At 42.4% G+C, this 21,436-nt stretch overlaps 2 protein-coding genes across 4 annotated transcripts in view; one reads left to right on the top strand and one right to left on the bottom strand.

Moving 5' to 3' along the window:
* The window catches only part of LOC134087962 (NACHT, LRR and PYD domains-containing protein 12-like), a 30,721-nt gene extending 23,612 nt beyond the window's left edge, over positions 1-7,109 (bottom strand). For 2 of the 3 annotated variants that reach the window (XM_062541834.1, XM_062541831.1), the window contains exon 1: positions 6,974-7,109. The gene's annotated coding sequence lies outside the window, so the exon portion shown is untranslated. Of the gene's footprint in view, positions 1-3,944; positions 4,109-6,973 lie in introns of all 3 variants that reach the window. The other variant, XM_062541833.1, reaches the window with a different exon arrangement.
* LOC134088124 (sodium-dependent lysophosphatidylcholine symporter 1-like) lies at positions 1,677-19,474 on the top strand. Its single transcript, XM_062542054.1, has 14 exons — positions 1,677-1,745; positions 3,984-4,091; positions 8,191-8,313; positions 8,881-9,005; positions 9,301-9,433; positions 10,109-10,187; positions 10,671-10,837; positions 11,744-11,956; positions 12,426-12,509; positions 14,439-14,522; positions 16,739-16,851; positions 17,256-17,399; positions 17,965-18,150; positions 18,530-19,474. Exons 1-14 carry the CDS (start codon positions 1,677-1,679, stop codon positions 18,915-18,917), a joined length of 2,016 nt encoding a protein of 671 aa, XP_062398038.1. The 3' UTR covers positions 18,918-19,474.
* Positions 19,475-21,436: the final 1,962 nt, after the last annotated feature.

The following is a 21,436-nucleotide window of genomic DNA, read 5'->3' on the forward strand; positions in this document are numbered from 1 at the left end:
CAGCTAGATTGTGATCTCTCATAGGCTTTATTCGCCACATGGATTTGAAACGCCGATCAAAAGTTCTGACGTTAGTTATTAATTCACCACATGATAAAATGCTGTCATATACTGTAGCTTGACGCCCAGCAGCCTATGGTAGTCTATGCCTATCTCTGAATCAACATGAACATGCATACGATACATATGTTGCTAGAAACTTATTTTGCGGAGCTAGGCCTGCTAGTCGATGGTTACAATGAATCACCCTCACTGCCCTATCGCAATCTGACCATCCATTGTTACAATGTTACAAAATGCGCGATCTTCTCCATGCATGTAGCCTACGGTTATAAGTAAAGTGACAAGCATAGGCATGTATTAAAGAGATTTCTGTTAAATACATTTTATTTTCAGTCGTCAAAAGTGGTGGGGACAACATCTGTGATAACAAGTGCTGGGTACATGTAGGCTACCCAGCGTCGCCGGTTAAAATGAACATGCCTCCGTTTTAAAATAGCCTATACACATTTCTAAGTATTCCTAGCATGTAAATGTTGCCAAAATGTCCATCTTGTCCATCTCTTTCGTCTTCGCCTTGACATTGACAATAATAGCCTATTCACGGAAATGCGGTCTTGTAACCGTAATGAATTCATGAATTAATCTAAGGTTGCCTTTCGAGTATTTCAGGTTGAATTGAAGGCTATTTCCTTCTGATAGGCCTATAGGCGATTTTCTAAAACCATTTTCATTCATTTCAACAATGGTTTATTGAAACGTCGTTTGATTAATTTCGCCAGTCATCACTTTCATTTTAATGATTAAATGAGACGGATATGCGGAGCATTTCTCTCCCTCTCCATTGACCAAAACGTTGCTCTGCGAGCGTCATGTCTCTTTTCTCCGCTTGTCACCAGCGCGGTGTCCTCTGGTTTTTCCATGAGCCGAACCTTCATATTATTAGGGCGGTATGTTGCCCCCTTCCGGTTGCAGTTTTAATTACAAAGTCCCGAAGCATCGGGACTCCCGATGTGCGGGAAAGAAAGGAGCATTCTCAACCCGTACCATCTGTACAATCGGACTTTCCACACAAGTAATATCCACGTGTGTCATTAGCAGTGTTGGGAGTAACGAGTTACAAAAGTAATGTAATTACTGTATTGTATTGCTTTTTGCAGTAACGCGGTAATGTAAGGCATTCCAAAAACGAAATGGGTAATATTTTACTCGGTACAAAGGTCAGTAACGCAAGTTACTTTGCAATTAAGTGGTGTTTTATTTTTATACAATCGCCAGACGAGATCAGTAGAGGAGAAACAATCAGCGCAAATAAAGGCCTAGATTGTTTTTTTTCTTACTTGTAAAAGATGGCTGAAGCTGAAGCAGGCTCGATGTCGGACAGGACATGTTCAAGATGGATATACTTTCATTACTTTCAGTTTGTTAGAGACAAAGATATGAGGATGGGACAAAGTAAGTGCACTTTATGTGCGAAACCAAAAGATCTACCTCGCGCAATAGCACAAGTAATTTCACAAAAAGTTTAGACCACGCTAACATTACGTGAGTAAAAAGAAAGCAAACTGAGGACGAGTGAGACTTAAAGCAGCTACATTATCTCATTCCGTGATGCCACTTGAACCTCAAGAAGTAAAGAGACTTGTGGAAGAGTAGCCTATGATTGAATATACTGTATGCATCCGCTGTCAGCAGTGGAGTCTCCAGCTTTTAGCAAGACCCCCGTCCAGACTAGCAATGACAAGGTAAGGTGTTGTTGCCTCAACAGGTTGTCACTGCTGTAAATAACAACATCATGTCAATCTGTAATCCAGACAAAAACGTCTGTTAAACACAATAAACCTAGCAATAAATAGTAGCTGCCACAAGTCTCCTTACTTCCTGAGGTTCAAGTGGAATAGAAATGCAAAAAAAGTGTATCTTGTCAGGTCTTTGCTTTAGGTTATAATACAGTGGGCACTGATTTTAATGAGTAGGCTAGGTCTAAAGTTACCGTACTGTATCTCTAGTGCAATTTATCAGACTTAAACCCTTTGTCGGTTTAAAAAAATTCTACCTATGATTGAGCTGGATCAAGCAAGCTACATAAAATAATAATAATAACTAGAAAATGTAATTCCATGGAAGGAATTACCATTGCATGTAAATGCAAAAAGGTTGCTGACAGTGTAAAACATTGTATTAGGCCTATAGTTCAGAAGACAACTAGTTACACAGAAGAATAGATAAATAACAATAACCCAATTACAATTCCACTGAAATTACTTGGAAAGTCACATTTAAAAAGTGATTCATGAAAATGCATCAAAATTGTGGATATAGGCTATTATGGAAAATAACTCTTAATTTCTTAGAATTTAAAAGACTGAAATGAAGTTGGCAACTTCAAGCGAGTTGCAAGAGCTGACACTTTAGTAGCCTGAAACGACGTAGGATAGCTTATAGCCTTAGTAACACTAATGCAGGTTAAAAGTAGGCCATATAAGACACCGTTGGAATACGGAATACAATCTCAAAGAACGCCAATCAACGATGATGCAGCAACAGGTAGGCCTAGGATATCTAGCAACGTTAGCTTACAGTAGGATATTTTTGTGTAGGCTAGGCAGGGTGAGCTAGTATGTTCTTCGAAGTGTCTCCAGGTGTGTGATTGATCAGTTTGTGTGAGAGCTTGAACCTAAATGTGTATCAGGTTGGACTTGCAGCCTACCCGACGTTAAACCTAGCCTGGAGCAAGTTGGTTGTCGTTAGCTAAATACAGTGTTAAATTTACGTTGACGTTAGGTTAGATTGTCTTTAGCTGTTGATAACGTTACCGAGAGCAAACCGGTTACTGTAATGATATAAACAAATCAAGTAAGGTAGCCTAACAGGACACAAGACGATAACGTCCTGGTTTAGGCTACAGCAGCTGTGTATTGGTAGAATGTTTTCATAGCTGTTAGCAGCATTCAGGTTGCAGCGGTGACATGGCTTTAGTTTGGATCAAAGATCCTTGATTACTGACAGCTGAGCACTGACGTAACAATTAATCTTTGCCGCCAAAGGGTCTCAATGTAAACTCTATGGGAATTTTAAACTCTTTTATCGTAAATATCTCAAAAAGTATGAAGTTCACAAATGTCAAAAATACAATCGTCAAATCTCCGTTACAAGATCTTTGTAGGAGTGCTTGAATGACGTCAAACGGTTAAGTGGTTTTAATGTTATAAATCGTTGATTTTGGTCGGAAGAAGAATAATCCCGATAATAAGAAGAACAGGGATAACAGTACATTGCATTGACATGCAATGTAATAATAATAATGTATATTAAAGTTTATATGAAAGTAATTCAAAAGTAATGCAGTAGTAGTGTAATGCTTTACAATTCAGAGACAGTAATATTGTAGTGTAACACATTACTTTGAAATGACAGTAACAAGTAATACATAATGTATTACGTTTTTGAAGTAACTTGCCCAACACTGGTCAGTATGCCTATGCATATGCACATGCATCCTATGCATGATTTGAACTGTGTCGGGCCCGGTCGGACTCGGACACAAATATCTTAATGCCTGTCGGGTTCGGGTCGGATTCGATCACTGCGCTGTCGGGCTCGGGTCGGTCACGGACAGAAAAAATCGGCCCGATCCACACTCTAATGCAGAGAACTGAATTTCCCTCACGGGATCAAAAAAGTATATATTCTATTCTTTCTTATTCTGTTCTACATCTTGATGTGGGTCTGGCTTGTCAGGCTACCATGAATGTGTATTTTCTTTGAAATTGAGAAACAGTATTTAAAACGTTTTACAAGAAAGATAGGGTTGCCGCACTTCTGAAATTAAGTACACACTCACAGTAATGAATGTGTGTGTGTTACATGTGTGTGTGTGTGTGTGTGTGTGTGTGTGTGTTTGTCCGTGGCATGATTGTCTATGGTAATTAATTGACTCATACCTCTTGACCCTCCCCCTCGTTGCCCTGATTGTTCAACAGAACCGGCTGCTGGTGCTCTATAGGTGGGGAGCAGGTCTGTCCTCAAAGGTCTGCGCCCTGGGCACTGGCTGGCTGCCACCCCAGTTCCTTTCCTGTGTCTCACGCCAGGTTGGCTATTTGTTCCACTGCAACAGATTGGCAAGGTTACAGTAGAAGCAGTGGCTATGCTTTTGGATTCACTCTCCTGTGCACTGGACCCCTGTAGATCCGTAAAGGACTGCTGGCCACAAACTGCTATAAAGTTGCCGCTGACTAGTTGTCAACATTCTATGTGAGATGGTAGGTCTCAGTTTTGTCCAACTCAGCCATCGTTTGGTGATCTATTGGAGCTCATTGTATTTCTTCTCCACTTCTGCAGGCCTGAACATCGGGTGGCAGCCAACATATGAGGCTGTTCTGTTTCTGGGTTTTCATCTCATGTTGTCTGGGGCAACGCTGGTTCGGTGGGTCCGTCGATGAGGCTGGTTTGGACATCTCCAGTCTCTCCCTGTCTGGCCCTGCTGTTTCGAAGTTGTATAACGGAGGCCGAGGCCTGTGGCACCATTTAACTCTTCTGTCTTCCGTCTGTGTTTATTCTTTGTTTTTATTTAGTGTATGTATTTTCTTTCTGTTCCTTGCTTGGGCTAAATGGGGGAACGCCCTTTAAAGTGTTTATTGTGTGCTGTGCTTTGCCGTGCCTAGTGACTTATAAGCCATTTTCAGACAGGTTTTCCGCACATTCTGCGATAATTGCTTGCCACATTTCTGACCGTAGCTGACATTAAGACATGAAGCATATCTGCTGAATGTATGCGGAATGTATACGGCACCTGTTGTTCACATCCCTTAAGTTCCCAGGAAACAAACCTAAGCCCGGAGTAGACTTCTTGCTCAATAAATTATATTATATTTTTGTAAACCACGTCTCTGCTCATTCAGTCAACGAACTTGTGTGACCTCTTAGTATGTGTGGGGTGTCCTTGGGGCCTCTGGCAATTACTGGGGTGGCGTAGTCTAAGGCAAATATCCCGTAATGCCACATGTGTACATGTTTGTGTGTGTGCAGGTGCATGTGTGCATGCGTGCCTGCCTGTCTACTGTGTCTGTTTGCGTGTTTATGCGTGTGTGTGTGTGTGAGTGTGTGTGCGTGTTTACTGTATGTGTGTGAGTGTGTGCATACCTGTGTGTGTGTGTGTTAATATATATGTGTGTGTGTGTGTGTGTGTGTGTGTGTGTGTCTGACCTTGTTTGTGTGTGTGCTTGTCTGTACTGTATGTGTGGGGGGTTTTTGTGTGTGTGTGTGTGTGTGTGTTTTATGTGCGTGTTTGTGAGTGTGTGTGTTCGTCCGTGCGTGTACGTGTTTATGTGTGTGTGCGTACAGGTGTTTGTGTTTTGTTAATATCTCAAAAAGTATAAAGTTTACAGAAAGTAAATATACAGTACATTGCCCATGTGTCCTTTTCAAGACCAAAAATTCAAATTTTTAGAATTAGCCTACGTATATTCAATTCATATGAATTTGAATTTGAATTTACATGTATTACAATTATTAATATGCTATATTATTATGCACCTTCACTTCAAAGCAGTCAATATTCAAAGTGCTAAAAGTGCTCTAAGTGCTAGTTTGTGAAAACTATGCACATGTGCATGGCACATCATCAGAGGCCTGCTTTACTAGTGAGATACAGTATATTTACAGTTCATTGCTTTTGCATGGTTGCATGAGAAATAGCCTACTTGTGAAAACAACAGCAATTATATGGGTGCTATTGTTTTGGGATGTTTCCCTCATGCAAGCATCATACTCTGGTAGGCAAATGGAGAAAGATCCAGGAAACATAATAGGCTACCAACTTTTGTCTATGGTAAACGGCCGAGCATACAGTAGCCTATGTGCCTATAGGCGTAAATCATTTATCTGGAGATCTTTAAATGAAAGACTAAAGCTACAATCTTTTGACCATGTTATATTCAAATTTGACTCAACAATACTCAGTGCTAAACAATGTAGGTACTGTATTGTAGGCTACCGTCTCTGCTCTGTTTATGGAAGTTGCAAGAATCCACGTTGTTAAATCAATGTCATCAACAGGTGGAAGCGGAGCTTTGCCAACGACGTCATTGTGCAGTTTTAGTTAGCAAACGCGCACACGCATGCATTCAATGAACACTCATACCACTTAATTGTATGACTCTATGTTTACAGTAATCACATCGAATTAGCCTACCAAGCATTTCCTCCTTCTGATTGCAGAAACGTTTGTTTTCTTTTCTGTCGGCCCGCGGTTGCTTGATCAATTGCGCAAAATTATCAAGTGAAGCACCGGATTTCACTCCATGCCTCGCGGACCGGCAGGCTCCGTGTGCATTGAACAGTTTCTCAAAAATACGGAACAAAGAGCGTATTAGTTCAATACGGAACAAGACTTTTAGGTGTCAAATACGGGACGATTCCATTATAGGCTACGGGACGGTTGGCAACCCTGTAGCCTACCTCACGTTCCCGCCTTCTCTTTGTCTGCTCAACTAGGCTACTGTTGAGCTTTTCAAACTTTAACTTCGTTGGAGCCTTTGTTCAGGTCAAGTGAATTAAGATTAGCCTACTGACCGAAATAAATTAACAAACCGTCACGTTTAGGCCTATTTATTTTTAACAATGGATACGTGGGTATTGAAGTGTAGGCCTACAGTAGCCTAGTGAGCTGCGTTGTGTTCGTTTAACAGTTTATCCTACACAGTCCGTGATAACCGAGTCGACTGTACTTTCGTTATGACATGCCGGCATAGCAGGTAGCCTGCAACGACGTGTCACGAGACGGTGCGTTAACGCAAGGATAATGTCTCGTCGGATATTTGTAGCCTACTTAAAACTTGAATGTAAATAAAACGAAACTTGAAGAAAAAATGCCGAGGACATGCCCTCGGTGTCCTCACTGGTACGACCATGATTACAGGCTATTTCATCGTAGATCTACTTGATACAGTATGGACTTTGAACAATAACTTACCTGGCATAGGTTGTTGCGTTATTGTAGCCTGTTTTGGTGTTTCTTCGCTTATGGTGGCCACATCTTAGCAAAGTGCAGACGTAGAAGACACCACATTCATTATGCTCAGTCAACATTGAAGAATGCACAAAGCTGCAACATCTGTAGCTTATTAGCCTACTACTTTCGTTTCATCAGCGCACACAGGGCAGGGCCTATTTGCATGTGCAAACAAGCTCTTCACAAATCCACTGTCACGTTTTTATAGGCTATCAGAACACAAGCATAAGGAAGTCATAGTTCTTCTGTGGGGATGAACGCCCACACAACACCAACAGGACGGCTTTCAAGACTTCCTCAATCTCTTTATTGCCTTTTTATAATGGAAATTAATGTTAGGCCTATATCAGGAATTGTATAGGCTAGGGCTTATATTATAAAATCAAAAAATAAAATAGCCTACAGTAATATATCTATCTATAATTGTGTGTGTGTGTGTGTGTGTGTGTGTGTGTGTGTGTGTGTGTTGTGTTTGTCTGTGAGTGTGTGTGCTATTGTGTGAGTGAGAGAGAGCGAGTGAGAGTATGTGTGGTGTGGTGTGTGTGTGTGTGTGTGTGTGTGTGTGACTGTGTCCATGTAAGCGTGCACTGATGTGTGTTCAGCTATTTCCTGTCAGTAATCCCTAAACCCTGTAGCGGAACAGAATAGTACCTTAGCACCTGCAACAAGCCAGGTGAAACACCTTTACAGGTAAACTATACACTGGTCTCCAGCAAAACCTCAGTATGACTCAGAGTCTGTGTTTAAGGAGGCTTGTGGCTTGGAGACTCTTGTCTGTCAACCATACCTGCAAAAAGGGACTAACAGGTGGAAGCGAGAGTGCAGAGAATTCCACGGTGAGTAGCTATACTCCCATGTCTAGAGTAGTCAATACATGTTTAGCTGATAATGTTGCTTCAGCTCCTGTTTCAAGTCCTTGACAATCCCTGCAGTTCTACTGCCTTTGTATTTGTCACTGTGCTTGCATCGAATTAAGGAGAGGAGGGTCTACTGAAAAATGTAAAAGGTTATTTGGTAAAAAGGTTATTTTATTCTGGATAGTCTGATACTAATGCATAAAGCTTTTAGAATTCTTGTATGACAAAGAAAAATTCAAAACACACTTTTTCCGGTAGCCTACTTTTCATGCATACTGCATTCTATTCTTCCCAATCGTGTATTTCCAATTTTTTCTCCAGTTGAAGCCAGACGCCATTCCCCTTCAGAGGAAGCTGTGCTATGCGGTGGGGGGGATCCCCTACCAGATCACCAACATTGCAATCGGCTTCTGCCTGCAGGTTTTCCTTCTGGACGTGGTCAGGGTGAGAGTGGACACACATATCAGTTCTGTGCATTAGATGTTGCGTTGCACAGACACCTGATCTGAAGCTTCTCTTCATAGGTTATAGCCATATTCTCCTCAGGTGTTGTACTCCACTTCTCTACATGACACTACTTCTGATTAAAGTAACTAAGAAGTCAATAAGTGTCCTCCTGCTGTCAGTCTCTTGTTGCTGTTGTGAGGGTCATAGGTTTGGTTTACCCTGAACATACTTGTAATACTTGTAAATACAGTGATTTCCCATGCATTAGCCGCATCATGTAGAAATCATAGGACAGTGTTTTATGTAAATTAAACTGCACACGTTTATTAATACAGTGCCCAACAACTCAATTAATCAGTATCATATCATGCTTGAATCATAAATAAGAATGAAGAAAATAAACACTTTTGCATAGTCCATTATTAACTTAAAATGTATTAATGTATTAATCAATGTATAAACTCGGTTAATAGTCAGAAAAGAACGGTTATGAAAGGAAATGTCCGAATGTGTAACCGGCTAGACTGTGGAAGTAGGCTACAGTATGTGTATGTTCTAACCCAGATGGAAGCTTCTTTCGTGTCCCTGATTCTGTTCCTGAGCCGGGCCTGGGATGCCATCACTGACCCCCTGGTGGGGTACCTGGTCAGCAGGACCACCCACACGCCCATCGGCAAGCTGCTGCCATGGTGGGTGAGGAAGAACAGTGTGGGTTATGGATGCCACCATGGTGGGTGAGGAAGAACAGTGTGGGTTATTGGTGCCGCCATGTTTGGTGAGGAAGAACAGTGTGGGTTATGGATGCTGCCATGGTGGTTGAGGAAGAACAGTGTTATGGATGATGTGCAGAAGGTTAAAACTCACATCAGCAGTGAAACCATGAACATTTAATTTTTATTAATTTATTAGATAAATCAGATATTGTTTTGGCATTCTTTTTTGTTTTGTTTCGTATTACATGTATTTTGGGGTTTGTCATTCCAGGATGGTGATCTCCACTCCTCTCGGGATCCTCTCCTATGTCCTGCTGTGGCTAGTCCCCGGCGATTCAGCATCTCTGGCTGTCACTCTCCCCTGGTACCTCATCACCTGCTGCCTGTTTGAGACTTTCATGAGTGTGAGTCCCTGTGTGTGTGTGTGTGTGTGTGTGTGTGCGCGCGCGCGTGCACGTGTGCGTGTGCGCGCGCGCGTGCACGTGTGCGTGTGCGTGTGCGTGTGTGTGTGTGTGTGTGTGCGCGCGTGCGCGTGCGTGTGTGTGTGTGTGTGTGTGTGTGTGTGCATGCGCGCGCGTGTGTGTGTGTGTGTGTGTGTGTGTGTGTGTGTGTGTGTTTTGATTGACTAAATGCATCCTCTTAATCAAATTCATGCCCTGCTCGAGGTGAATAATAACAAATGTCAGTAAAGCCAATTCTCTCTTCATTTTGTTTTCCTGCACACATCTCTTTTGGTGTGTTTTTGTGTCAGATTTGCTTGATTTCTTATTTGACCAAGAAAACACATACATACTAGTGATCGTAACAACATATTGACTTCTGTCTTGTTTGACAGATGGAACCTATTGGTCAAATACAATTACTGTAATAGTTAACATTCTCTTCTACAGTAAATCATGACATTAGTGCCTCATTCGCCTTATTCAGAAGGTAACCATTGTAAGCCAAAGGAGGCTACAGGGTACACAAACCAGAGGATTGTTGTGTTCTATGCATTCACCAGTAGGTGGCGAAATGCATTACCTGCACCTCTCCATTCACGTTTGTCTTGATCATGTCTACTGTACTGCCTCTCGTAGTGCTACCACGTCCCCTACACCTCGCTCAACATGTTCCTGGGGGGACGCCAGGCGGACAGAGACTCGGCCACTGCCTACAGTAAGAGATCCCTCCTGCCCAGTGATCTCCCTTATCAGTAGGAGTATCCCCTCTTCAGCACTAAACACTTCTCTCACTCATGAATATTTAAACGAGCTCTTCTCTTGAGCTGAAGCCTTAGTGTTGGGCTGTTGAACTCTTGCCGTGTTTTAAGTGTTCTCTGGGGGGTTTCGTTTGAGTGGAGCCGCTGACTTTTTGTCTGCACTGCGATTTTGTGCCTAGTCTGCTAGTCTGTGACGCTATATCATTCTTGCTTGGGTCATCATTGTCTTTCTCCTTCTTCTATCACCCCTTTCTTTCTCTTTATCTATCTCTGACTGTATCTTCACCTCCCCACATCACGTACCCTCTATCCCCCTTTCATCTTCTTTCTTCTCTCCTCCATCTATCTGTCTGTCTCTCTCTCTCTCACACACTCTCTCTCTCACCTCCTCTCCCTCTCTCCTCCTCTCTCTCTCTCCTGTTCCTCCGTGTCTCTGACAGGGATGTGTTTGGAGATGCTGGCCATGTTGTTCAGCTCGGTGGTGCAGGGCCAGGTCATGAGGGTGTTCTACACCGAGAGAGAGCACGTCTGCCTGGACACGGAGGTCCCGACCTCTCAGCACGCTCACAGCACTCTGGCTCCTGTTCACCCTGCTCTCCCAAACACGGTGAACAATCTTTTATATATTTCCTTGAACAATTACTTTATTTATTTTTTATTTATTTTTACATTTCCTTCATTAGGTTGACATTTTTTCTTTTCACTTACAGTATCTGGTTGACAAAGATTAAATATTTTTTACCCTGATGGAAGTTTTGACTCTACAACAATAGTGTTTGTACCGTGTACAGTGTTTGACTAATATGGTGTGTATTATTTCATGAATTTCCACTCAAACACACACATAATGTGTAAATGTATACAGTAGGCTACAGTACATACACATTTTTACATACACTCAGAAATAATTTGCCAAGCAGGCAGTGGCAATGACTTTGAAGTAGCAGAGTTTATTTCCTGCGTTCTCTACATGATCTCATTTTGTATATTGGACAAGTTGATGTAAAAGAAACAACAGTGATGATATTTGGATTTAGTTGATCTCTTTAGAAGCAATGTGGAATGACATTGCTGTAACAAGTATCAATTGTAACGTCTTTTTTCGATTCACATTACTGATGTTATTCTTTAGGGAGGGTTAGAGGGGAGAACCGCTCCTCTGCCTGTAGTTGCCTGGCTGCATAGCTTAGTGGTTGATACCAAGAGGCAGTCCCAGGGGTATCTTATGCCCCTGTCATTAGCTGGGCTTTGTTCATGGGCGTTTGAAAGGGACTGGGTGTGTCTGGAAAGTGTTTGGTTTGTGTGTGTGTGTGTGTGTGTGTGTGTGTGTGTGTGTGTGTGTGTGTGTGTGTGTGTGTGTGTGTGTGTGTGTGTGTGTGTGTGTGTGTGTGTGTGTGTGTGTGTGTGTGTGTGTGTGTGTGAGTAATATAATTCTGTTATTTTGGAAGTGCAATAATGTGTGTCAAGGAGGTGTACCTGCATATTTGTGTGTGTGTGTGTGTTGGTTAATCAGAGAAAGGCCTTCATGACGTCTGCTGTGGTCCTGGGAAGCATCTACTTCCTGTGTAGCCTGACTCTGTTCCTGGGAGTGAAAGAGCAGCATGGTCAGCTCCAGTCTGAGGAGAAGACGCATCAGCCGTATTTCTCCAGTCTGAAGATGCTTGTGCAACACGCCCCGTACACACGCCTGGTGCTTGGGTTCCTCTTCTCCTCCCTCGCCTTCCAGGTCAGCCATTTCTGACTTTCACTGAAAGGTTATTATGCAAGTGTCATGCATACTTCAAGGATGTGTGAGTGCATACAGTACCTCTGGGAATGTGTGTGTGTGTGTGTGTGTGTGTGTGTGTGTGTGTGTGTGTGTGTGTGTGTGTTTTGGGTGCATGTACTGTATGTGTGTGTTCGTGACTTCATGGTCATGTAGTTTACCATGGATGTGAATAAATGATGCCGTTTATAATAAACATAAACCTTTCTCCTGAAAGACACATAAACATTATATACATTTTAGTAGGTCTGCATCAATATTAGATCTTAGAACTGGCCAAGAAGTTTGTCTTCAGCTATTTATGTGAGCTTAAAGTGTAATTGAAAGCGGGTTACATGTTTTCATATGTGTTTTTTAAATACTCTCTTCATATCTAATGCACTATTCTTATTCCAGACTCATGTCCTGCTCCTTGTTCTCTATGTTTTAGATGTCTTTGGGGAATTTCGCCTTGTTCTGTACACATGCCTCAGGTCTTGGGCCTCAGTTCCAGTACATCATCCTTGTGCTGTTGGTAAGGCCCTGTAGATCACAGTTGCCACACACACACACATACACACGCATGCACGTACACACACACACACACACACAAACACACACAAACACACACACACACACCGCACGCACGCACACATGTCTCATGTCTTGGTGCCTAGTCATCACCATCCTTGTGCTGTTGGTAAGGCCCTGTAGATCATATTTGCCACACACACACACACACACACACACGCACACAAACACTTACACACACAGCACACAGCACACACGCACGCAAGCACGCACACCACACACACGCACGGACACACGTAAGATTGACAAAGAGGTTTTTGGGAGGAAAGGTCAAAACGGGAGTATTGCTGCTGTCAGATACATTATAGTCAGAGGATGTCTTGACTCTGTGCGTGAGACAGAGCATATTAGCGCATGCCTCATGCCAAATGCATGACAGTTGCCAACCCCTGGTAGAGTACATCAGTGCCCGCCCTGGCACACCAGCCCATCGGCTCCACACACACACACACACACACACACACCACTAGTGTGAGTCAGACAGGCCTTCCTCTAAGCCTTCATCATGTCAGCCATGGAGCTATTTTAGATCCCTTTCTTTCTTTCTTTCTTTCTTTCTTTCTCAGCTCTGCTGCTGGGAGCCCAGACTCTGTGATGATACAAGAGGCACCTTTTTGGGCAATGTCGCTGAGCAAATGTGCCTGCTGTCTCTCTCTCAGATATCACAGCAGTAATACCCACTGAGCTGGGCGTAGCTGTAATGAATGGGCTGTATGTCATTGTGTGCTAAGATCATACCAGCAAAGATTTGTTTTAGAATGGTTTTAAATGCACTCCATGCGTCTCTGTGTGCTCTATACAAAGGTGTTATAGCAATTAGATATAATAGTTGTGCAATAATAATTAGTGTCATTGCAACATGAACAAGATATGGGATAGAAGGGGGTGATCTTCCACATCACACACAGACACACACACAAACGCAGACACACCCAGTCTGTGTCTTCTGAATGGACCTCGACTCTGGCAATTAGAGTTAATGATGATAGAATAGAATAGAATAGATACTTTTTTGATCCCGTGAGGGAAATTCAGTTCTCTGCATTTAACCCAATTTAACCGAATTAGTGAACACACAGCACACAGTGAACACACAGTGAGGTGAATCACACAACCCAGAGCAGTGAGCTGCCTGCCCAACCAGCGGCGCTCGGGGAGCAGTGAGGGGTTAGGTGCCTTGCTCAAGGGCACTTCAGCCATGGTGGACTGGTCGGGGATCGAACCGGCAACCCTCCGGTTACAAGCCCGGTGCGCTAACCAGTACACCACGGCTGCCCCGTGTGTGTGTGATGATGACCACACACACACCACAGACACACACACACACAGACACACACACACACACACACAGACACACACACACACAGACACACACACACACAGACACACACACACACACACACAGACACACACACACACACACACACACACACACACACACACACACACACACACACACACACACACACACACACACACACACACACACACACACACACACACACACCACAGACATGCACTAAATTCTGTACTATTTTGACAAACTAATTTCAGCCGCTGCGTGTAGAACCTGCTCCGAAGTCCCGGGTTCATGTTATTTATTATGTTATATATTATTTATGTGGCCCTCTCCCAGACCACCGCTGTAAATGCTGATGATGATGATTACACCCACATACACACACACACACACACACACACACACACACACACACAGACACCCACACCCACACCCACACCCACACCACACACACACACACACACACACACACACACACACACACACACACACACACACACACACACACACACACACACACACACACACACACACATCCTCACGCTCATGTTATTTATGTGGCCCTTCTCCCAGAGCAGCGCTGCCGTCTCCGTCCCTGTGTGGCAGGTGCTCCTGGTGAGGGTGGGCAAGAGGACGGCGCTCTTCATTGGACTGCCTGTGAGCTCCCGCTTTGCTCTCGCCGTGGAGACCATCTGTCATCTGTGTGTGTGTGTGTGTGTGTGTGTGTGTAGTCATTAACGGACAGCCTTGTAGTACCTGTGAATCTATTTCTTTAATTGTGAGTGTGGCTGGGTGTGTCTGTGTTTGTGTGTGTGTGTGTGTGTGTGACGTGTGTGTGTGTTTGTGTGTGAGAGAGAGAGAGAGAGAGAGAGAGAGAGAGAGAGAGAGAGAGGGAGATAGAGAGATGTTATCAATTATAATACTTTTTGTGTTGTGTGCATATCCTTGCCTCTCAAGTTAAATGTGTGCGTGTGTGTGTGTGCGTGTGTGTGTGTGTGTGTGTGTGTGTGTGTGTGCACGTGTACATGTATGTGTGTGAGTGTGTGAGTGTGTGTGTGCGTGCACGTGTGTGTATGCACGTGTGTGTATGTGTGTGCGTGTGTGGGTCATTCTCTAATTCAGGGTACATTCCATGTCAGCAAAAAAGCAAAATAGCGCTGTCCTTTCTCAGTGGAACATTAAATGTCTCAATATAGTATATTAATTCAGTGTTACATATCTGTTATCTGCAGAGCTTAAACATTAACTGTTTTTGAGTTTTTTAAATAAAAAACAGGTTTTTACTTGAGAGTTGGTCAACTATGTTACGGACAAACAGGGTGTTACAAAAAACATTAAATTCAGTCTTGCACTTGAAATGAAATGCAATTTAGAAGGCTCTTGAGTCTATTTCTGCTACACATACAATAGTTATTTTAAATTATTTTTAGAACCAACCTTTTTTTAAAGATGAATATGCAATGCATGTATAACCGTCCTTATGGACGAGGATATTTTTCATTATAAATCTCCATTTAAGCTATCTTTCATCATTCAAAAATATGTTATAGTAAAGTCCAACCTATTCAAATAAGTAGAATGCTTAAAAATGTAAGAAACATCAATATTGGCTGTTTTAACTTTAAAAATCAAAGTGTAACCTAGGTGACAATGAAAATCACACGGTTGACATTATAACTTAGTTGACTGGACATACAGTATTCTTAACCATGGACAACATTTTATTCATGAGACAGAATTTAATTACCAAAGTTCCTTTTGGTGAAAACCTCTTATTTTAAATGCTAAATTATTAAACAATATACATAATTCCACAGAGAATACATTGAAATGCACACTAACAAAACTTTAATTTCACAAAGACTTGTGACATAAAATCATCCTTTTTGTATTCAAAAATCTGAAATGAGTTAAGTAAAATAATATATCTATATAAAATGTGTGTATATTTAAAGGTCCAGTCGATATAAATGACATAGAAACAATTAATTATCACAATATTCCATAGATCACTGATGTAACTTAGTTGACAGATAGTTGAGCTCCGGTGTAACTTAGTTGAAAAATAGAGCTGACCGTAACTTAGTTGACCGTAACTTAGTTGACAATTTCCATATTTCTTCCCCATAACAGAAATGGTGGACCTAGCCTAGCTAACCACATGTCATTTTTTAGAGCAGGTTAATGGAAGAATTCAACACAAAATGGAATTATAATGAATAAAACTTTTTTAGTCATGATAATGTACATAACATAGTTGATGGTTAATAATACGGGCGTTGACAATATGCTTTTCTACATCAAATATTCAAAAAACTGAGAGGAGACACGCCATGGTGTGTTTGAAATGACCACCGCAGAGGAAAATGACATCACATGGTGCTGGTAACATGGTCTTGGGACAAACCATTTTTGAGTTACCGGGGGAGGTTTTGTTTGTAACATAGTTGACCAACATTTTGTGGACATGAATAAATTATATTATTTTAAGTATTTAAATACATAATTTACATTTTAAACTATTATTTTCCTTTAATATTAAGACTTTTGAAAAAGATTGCACAAATAATGTATTTATTTCAATGGTTTTAATGGATGTTTTTGGACCCTCAACGTTCTCACATTGAAATCGGACATGGACAAAACTGTACATTTAGGGCTATAATGACACATTTTAAGCAAAATGAAGAATATATCTCACATATTGTCTATGTGATGTTATTTCATGAAGCAAGTATACAAACAAAATGTTATTTGTTTGAAGAAATTTGATTGTATAAGTATATTTAACATCAGTGGACATGCAGTGTACCCTAAATTATAGAATCACCCGTGTATGTGTGTGTGTGTGTGTGTGAGTGTTTTTTCCGCAGCTGTTCATCCCTGCTGTGATAGTGCTGGTGTCAGTGCCCAGTAACCTGGCTGTGTACATGGCTATGAGCGTGCTCAGTGGGAGCAGCTTGGCCACGCTGTTCCTACTGCCCTGGTCAGTTGGCTCGGCCTTTACCTCATTCCAGTACACACCGTCACACACACCTTAGTGCACCACCTCGGCCTTTACCTCATTCCAATACACACCGTCACACACATCTTAGTGCACCACCTCGGCCTTTACCTCATTCCAATACACACCGTCACACACATCTTAGTGCACCACCTCGGCCTTTACCTCATTCCAGTACACACCGTCACACACACCTTAGTGCACTGCTAATTTGATGAGTGAGCTGAAATTCAATTATATTTATTTGCCTAATACCATCATTGTGTCAATAATCATTATCTCTATGTCATTTCCTGCAGTTTGTCCAGTGTGAGTAATTCAAAAGCATTACTTGGTGCCCTTTATATGTGTGTGTGTGTGTGTGTTTCTGTGTGTATGTGTGTTAGGTCCATGCTTCCGGATGTGATAGATGACTTTGCCCTGAAGAACCCCACCTGTAGGGAGATAGAGCCTCTGTTCTTCTCCTGCTACGTGTTCTGCAATAAGCTGGGCGGAGGGCTGTCCATAGGGTTCTCCACCATGGTTCTGCAGTGAGTCTCCGCACACATTAGACCTCTGAAGTTCACCTTTAAAAAGAACCCAAAATCTGCCATCTTTGCCCTTTGATCCAGACTATCCTATATGGGCAACGATGGGAGCCTTGGGTCCTTTTTGTAGGCCGAACTTCAGAGGTTTATTGCTGAGGCACTTCCCTTCCTCTCCTCCAGGGCGCCTCAGCCCTATTTACTGTAACGAGGCCTCTCACCCGCCCTAACAAGACAAGACTTCTTTTTTCGGATTCTGACTGAGTCTGCTCTTGGGCCATAAATAGTTTTGTTTCTCTTCAGCACAGCTCTCAGTAGCTGCTAACCTTGACCAGAATCCGTCTCTTCTCACTCTCTGCACTGCTATTATACAATCTCTTTGAACTGTTTCCAAACATTGCATGTGTCATCTCTCCCTCTCCCCCTCCATCTCTCCTTCTTTTTTCTCTCCCTACCTCTCACTCCCTCCCTCCCTCTCTCTCTGTCTGTGAGTCACACACGCACACAGTCTCACATTCTCCCTCTCATTCTCTCACATTGCTGCTCGCACTTCTGTGCTTCTGCCCTGCAGCTTTGCAGGCTACAAGGCGGGCGCGTGCAAACATGGCGACGGGGTGATAACGGCCCTGCGGGTGTTGTTTGCCCCTGTGCCTATCGGGCTGTTAGTACTGGGTCTGGTCTTCTTCTACCTCTGCCCCATCAATGAGACGCACCAGCGACTGAGCAGGACGACGCCCAACAATCAGGAGCTGTCAACGTGAGTACTTCAGGCAGCATTCCAAATTCTCATTCTCCATTCAACACTCACAACATTCTATTTGCTGACTACATTCTGAACATTCTCTGTGTAACATCTGCACAGTATGCATGAGTATTGGCGATAGGCCCTTTTTCTGTGTTGGTGTGAGTGTGTTTGAGGTAGAGAAATAATCCCTCTGAGGTCATCATCGGTATTACCATTTCATGATTATAGCCTCAGAATGACACAGCAGTGGATTTTTACAGAGTTCGAGGGTGTGCCAGCAGAGAGCCTTTTGGGTATGAGAGAGAGTTGGCCAGAGCCTGTGGGAGAGAGAGATAACAGAGAGAGAGAAAATGGCAGAGTGTGATAATGGCATCTGGGTTTTTTTTGGCAGAGCTGAAGCTGTCACCTGTTCCACTGAAGTGGACACTCCGAGCGCAGTACAGAGCCTGACACAGAGCGGGAGTGTTTCGCCGGGAGTGCCGCCTTTCACCTCTAGAGGTCAGAGGTCAAGTTCAAGGTCAAACTGTAGCCACATGCCTGGTCACATGACACCCTCTCGGAACTCAAGACAAAGCTTCTCCTCTCACCGTGCGTTGAAACAAATGGTACCTCCCAGCTCAAACCAGAAAACAACCAGGACGAGGATTTCACAGCGCCACACCAGTGCTTCTAGACACGACTCACTTCAGCATCCTATCAGACTGAATTCAAACTTAATTTCCCATGAATCTCAGCATAGTGACCTAGAGCCAGTTTGGGCAAAGGTGACTTGGGTTTAGCAAATATGCTTTCATCAATTATCAGCACCACAGAAGAGGTTATTTTCTACTAGCCCCTGATTTCTCTAAATAAACTCTCCATATTATTACACCAGTGTGCAATGATGATCCTTACTTTCCAAGTTCTTTTCAACTTGGATCTGAACGCAAAGGTGAGGCTTATGGATCTGGAATATTAGCACCAGGTGGCCCCCAAATTAGCCTGGCCCAGGCTGGCACAGCGGTCTGAAGCTGGCTAATGCAAACCACCGGAAACTGTTTTAGATGTAAAGTATGTGTACCTCCAGAAATGCATCAGGTATAGTGCTGAGTATTGGGTAATGCATGACTATGACAACACAATTTCATTAGCATGGGTGAAGATGTCAGGATCCATAGTGTCTCTCTGTTTCCTGTTTGGATTCTAATGAAAGTGTTGCCCGGGTGAACCCAGACAAACATGTCAGCATATTTCAATTTTCTCTGCAGCTCCGTTTCCAAACTTCCAATTTTATGACTTCCAGGGGCGTAACCAGCTGTGAAATGAAACTTAAATTACTCAATTAAATTAATTAAATTCCTACCAAATCGTAGTAGTGCAGCAAACACATCTTTCTTGTAAATGAAGGTTTCAATTGCAGTTGCTTACTCAGTTCCAAAGTAAAATATATATTCCTGGGTTTTCAGAATAGAGGGGGTTACAATTTCATTTGAATCTAACAGGAGCTTGATGCTCAGGGAAATGGAGATATTATGAATCCTGACATCTTTCACAGCCTCACAGACAGCGCCAGATGGATCTTAGCTGAACACAAGCAGGCTTAGTCATATTTCTGATGGGGATCACCTGGGAATACCAGATGCTGAAAACCCACCCTCCATTTGCAGCTTGATCTCCCTGAAACGATGAGGCGGATTATCATTTCATCTTAACAAGGAGTGAGAGTCAAAGAGCTGTGAGAAAACAGAAAATCAAAGCGCATGTATCTACCAATCAAGTCAGCAACACTCTCTCACAGTATATTCCCATGACATGTTCACTGTGAAGATGACATAACACAGTCCACATTATCCATACACTTGGTTTAGAAAGGCCTTTATTTTTAAGAGGACAGTGAATAAACTTATTTTCTTTACCTTTAACAGTCCACACGATCCATAATGCTTGGTTTAGAAAGGCCTTCATTTTCAAAAGGACAATGATTAATGTTATTATTTGTAACTTTAATGATCTTAGCCTTTTGTTTGTTCAGAAACCAAACTCAAGAAGTAGAATGATTTTTTATCATAAGCATGGTTCTTTAAGTAACTCTGTGTGAATTTAACATCAACATTTTCTAGCTTTGTGATGTAGAGGCCATCTAGAGAATAGCTGTTGATGGTACATACCCTTCCGAGCCAGGTCAGAGCCTGATTGGTTCAGCCATGAAAGCCAGTAACACATACATGTCAACACAGTTATACAATGAATATTTTCGTTAACAAAAATACTTTTGGAGTGTATTCCCATTCATGACTGAAATGGCTTATGACTGTAAGACTGATGTGACGAAATCCAGTTGCATACAACAGTTCAACAGTTCTTTTAAATGCAATGAGATGTTTAGTTTATCTAATTCGATACACATTTTATATTTAATTTATCACAAGTTCTTGCAGACACGGTGCGCTTATGCAATCTGAGCGAGCAATCCAAGCTCTAGAGGGTTTATCTTTGATAACCCCGAGTGCTAGATCCAATGCTGGTTTTCATTCATCTGTGCAATCTCAATGCCAAACAAATAAAAAAAAAAACAGAAAGAAAGAAAAAAAATGTAGGCTGTTTTGTTGTTCTGAACATTAGAGTCATTGCTTTTCTGAATCATTTATTATTTAAAAATGCATGAATCTTTCAGTGAAGTAACATAGCACAAAAAAGAAAATCAATTGAAACTCACCCGTGGGGGAAGTCGACTGGATGCATGCAACGCAACCCTACCTCCAGTCAGAGCCAAACCCCCTGTCCATTAAAGTGAACCGTAGTGCAAAAGAAAGAGCAAAATAAATGTTGAACACAATCACCTGCCTTTAAACATAATAAAATAATTTCCAAACAAACTGGCCTTGTTCCGACAGTTAAGTGTAGCCTCTGTCTACTCTAGACTTGCACCTTAAGTGGTAGGCTAAACCTAAAAGGAAGGACTGAATTCACTAGTCTGGATCAAAGCTGTTGAATTTGATACGTCTAGATCCTAGAGTACATGTTTGGACCACACTACACTACATCTACAAGCCAAGAATGGGAAACAGAAAGTGCTTGTGTTTCAGAGTTGGGGGCAGGTAAGAGGGTGACAGGTCTTTGCTGAATCCAAGAGGGTGTGGTCTGGTGCGATTTGATCCTCACCTGAGAAAAACCTTGTCCTGAGGGTCCCAAATTCAAACATCAACCACAAGGTTTAACATCTACAGTGGATTCAGATTATCCCCCCACCCTGACACACCCCATGGCTTTCCCTTTTTTTGAAGTCTTGTGACTACAAACTGTCCCAAGTATCTCCTTA

This window comes from Sardina pilchardus, chromosome 7 (assembly GCF_963854185.1).
Source record: "Sardina pilchardus chromosome 7, fSarPil1.1, whole genome shotgun sequence".
Classification (NCBI taxonomy): Eukaryota; Metazoa; Chordata; class Actinopteri; order Clupeiformes; family Clupeidae; genus Sardina; species Sardina pilchardus.